The following is a 3,418-nucleotide window of genomic DNA, read 5'->3' on the forward strand; positions in this document are numbered from 1 at the left end:
TTTGAGAAACTGGTTCTTCAGCACATGAAGAACATCCCAGCCAGCCTGGACCCTCACCAGTTTGCTTTCAGAACCAACAGGTCCACAGAGGATGCCATTTCCACTGCCCTCCACTCAGCCCTCACACACCTTGAGAAAAACAACACCTACATCAGAATGCTGTTTATGGATTTCAGCTCAGCATTCAACACAATCTCCCCCATGAAACTGATCAGCAAACTCAGCACTCTGGGTTTAAATACAACACTCTGCAACTGGATATTTTCCTCACAAACAGACCCCAGTCAGTTCGGATTGGTGGACTCACCTCCTCCACTCTAGTGCTCAACACCGGAGCCCCCAAGGCTGTGTGCTCAGCCCCCTGTTCATGCTGTGCACCCACGACTGCATCCCCCGACATGGAGAGAACTCTGTTGTGAAGTTCATGGATGACCCCACCATCATCGGGCGGATTTCAAACAACGATGAGACTTCATATCTGGAGGAAATTCATAATCTTGTAGAGTGGTGTTCAGAGAACAACCTACTGCTCAACGTTAGCAAAACTAAGGAGCTGATTGTGGGGAGATAAAGACACACAGTCCTGTCTACATCAGTGGTGCTGAAGTGGAGCAGGTGAACAGTTCCTGGGAATCAGCATCACAGAGAACCTGACATGGTCATCTCACATCTCCACACTGGTGAAGAAAACTCAGAAACGACTGTATTTGAGGAAGCTTAAGAAGGCCAAATTCCCACGCCAAGTTCTTGTCAGCTTTTACAGAGGAGCAACAGAAAGCATCCTGACTGGAAACATCACAAACCCAGGACCGGAGGGCTCTGCAGCGGGTGAAAACTGCTCAGAAGATCATAGGTACCCATCTCCCGAGCATCAGTGACATCGGTGAGGTGCCTACGCAGAGCCCAAAGGATACTTAAGGACAGTACCCACCCAACAACAGCCTGTTCACCCTGCTGCCTTCTGGGAAGAGATATAGGAGTTTCTGCTGGCACGCCACCAGACTGCAGAGCAGCTTTCCCCCCCAAGCTGTCAGATTCTTAAACTCTAATTCATCCTCAGCACACGTCCATTAATTATAGTTTATTTCTGCTTAGCATTTTAATTGATTCTGTGTTATTGTATATTGTCTGCTATGTAGCAGAAAGGAGTTACAAAACACAATTTCACTCTATTGTTATATTGTGACAATAAAGTCAAGTAAGTGAGTCTTGATATGCCTTCTGCTTTCGATAGTAATATTCTGCTTCTCAAGATAAATCACTTAGCAGCCAATGGTTACCCAGCCGTCATAGGTTGCAACTACCACTAGCTGCCACTGGGAGGATCTCAGTGCTGCTGATAGTTTGCGTTTTTCCCGACAAGGAAAGGCATATCAGAGCCAGGGTTAACCAGAGTCACGGTTTAATTTTTTTGTATTCACTCACAGCAAAGGATTACACGATCCAGACCGACACTGCAGTCTTCTTAATATAACTTTTCCAAGTGTATTAATTGTTTTGCTTGAGCTTTTGTGTTTTTCGTATCTTGTATTTGGGTTGAGCTCTCGGGGCCACCGTAGTGTAAAATCCCGGAAACAGAAAAGCCAAAGAAGAGGAAAGCAGGCGTGACGTCGTAGTGTTTACAGTGTTCAGTTGAGCCGCAAGCTGGTCGGAAGAAAACCAGAGCTAATGAAGCGGATTTAATAGATTTTCTCTCTTTCTATTCGCGTATTTACCGGCAGAGTTCGGGCGGATTTCAATGGGTGGTCACGGGGTTTTGGGGAACGAGCCTGACTCTATTGACTACTCGGTTCACGAAGCCTGGAATGAGGCCACCAATGTCTACCTGCTGGTTATTCTGGTCAGCTTCGGCCTGCTGATCTACGCCAGAAAGTAAGGACCAGGATCAATTATCCCTTTACCCTGTCAGCGTATAATAGGTTGAGGGACAACACAGACGTGTGGTTCAGTCAGAGAGTTCTCGCTTCGTGCCGTCTCTCAAAATATTAGAATTCACGACATGCTCCATTGCTTATTGTAAAGTTTCTTTAGTTACAGGGACACGTAGCATTACTCTTTTTATAATAATAATAATTTGTACGGTCATCTGGATAATTCGGGAGTCATATAATCATCCAAACGTAATGTATTTTTAATTGCATGTACATTTTAATTATTGGTCTAAACTACTATCTGAAATATTCTGTCTAAACAATATGGCTTAAAACTATTGGGGCCGATGGATATTCATTGTCGCGCTTTCAAATCTGTCTGTGGTCACTTCAGAAACAAAAGGAAGATCATGCGTATCTTCACTCTGCCTCCCACCGTTGGCAGCAGCCCGGAACCCAACTTCTACGATAGCCTGCAGAAGGTCCGCCTGCGGCAGCAGCTGGAGATGTACTCTCTTGGTGAGCATTGATGTAGCTTCGCACTGAATAAAAACGAACAGCCTGGATCTGGACTTTTTTTCATCGCACTACCACCCACTGGAGAGAACATGGGCAGAGAGGGCCAGTTTGATCAATTTGGGGACAGTAGGGGACACATAATTGTTGACAATACGGTCATTGTACCGTTTTCCCAATTTGGAGACTTTTTAAATGCTACAACATCAAGTCTAGCTTCACGCGTCCATTTCAAGGCTTATAATTCAAAATGTATCTCTCATCCTGCCCTACTCTAGAAAAAAGGGACATAATAACAGTTATTGTTCCAGGTAAGCATGTGGCTCATGTAAACACCTCATAACTGACAAATGCTTCTGAGGTTTAATGTAAGGAACAAAACCTTGATCAGTCTAAATAGGCACCTGTGTTTCATGTGGACATTCTGGGTAATCTTGGTTCCCCTATCTTCTGTCTTGTCTTTTAGCCCGGAAGTTTGAGCAGCAGCAGGGCCAGACAGACAGCGTGCAGCTCTCCATGGAATGAGAGCAGGAGGGAACTCGTCCCTTTCTGTCAGACAAAACACTCCTGCATCTTCAGGGCCTCTGTACGTGGATAGGAATGGACTTGGATGGCTGTCATGATCAAAGATCGTTCAAAAGCCGATTCTCCTATCCTGGTTGTTTCTGTTTGGTTTCTTGAATGAGAAGTGTCTTCATGTACCTTCTGTTGTCTCTTCTTCGTCTGTTATGCATGGAGTAGATACAGCTGGAAGGATGGAGAAACCAAGGGCAGAGGGGAGTGTGGCTTCTTGGAGGTCTGCTGTATGGCGTCCATTAGTGACTGTTAATTTGGATAGAGGAATGATAAACGTGTAACTGCAGTGTATGTCACTGAGATACTTTCAGTGTATTGTGAGATTAAAAAAAAATTCACCATGAAGAATTTCTTGGACAGAACAAGGTCCTTCAAATTTAAAATAGGTTCTAGTTGGTTTTAATTTTTTTTTTTTTTTTACTTGTCAAATGTGAAAATAAAAGCACATAAACCCA

At 44.4% G+C, this 3,418-nt stretch overlaps 1 protein-coding gene across 2 annotated transcripts; it reads left to right on the forward strand.

The window, feature by feature from the left end:
- The first annotated feature begins 1,582 nt into the window (after positions 1 to 1,582).
- On the forward strand, positions 1,583 to 3,418 carry smim19 (small integral membrane protein 19). Of its 2 annotated transcripts, XR_006821997.1 has the most exons (4): positions 1,583 to 1,872; positions 2,266 to 2,390; positions 2,854 to 2,973; positions 3,129 to 3,418. XR_006821997.1 is itself a non-coding variant. In XM_046031309.1 (3 exons), the coding sequence occupies exons 1-3, from the start codon at positions 1,739 to 1,741 to the stop codon at positions 2,910 to 2,912; spliced, it is 318 nt and encodes a 105-aa protein (XP_045887265.1). In that variant the 5' UTR covers positions 1,583 to 1,738; the 3' UTR covers positions 2,913 to 3,418. The 2 variants fall into 2 exon arrangements, 1 of the variants encoding a protein (XP_045887265.1); XM_046031309.1 differs by having other exon boundaries at positions 2,854 to 3,418.

This window comes from Micropterus dolomieu, linkage group LG19 (assembly GCF_021292245.1).
Source record: "Micropterus dolomieu isolate WLL.071019.BEF.003 ecotype Adirondacks linkage group LG19, ASM2129224v1, whole genome shotgun sequence".
In the NCBI taxonomy this organism is placed as follows: domain Eukaryota; kingdom Metazoa; phylum Chordata; class Actinopteri; order Centrarchiformes; family Centrarchidae; genus Micropterus; species Micropterus dolomieu.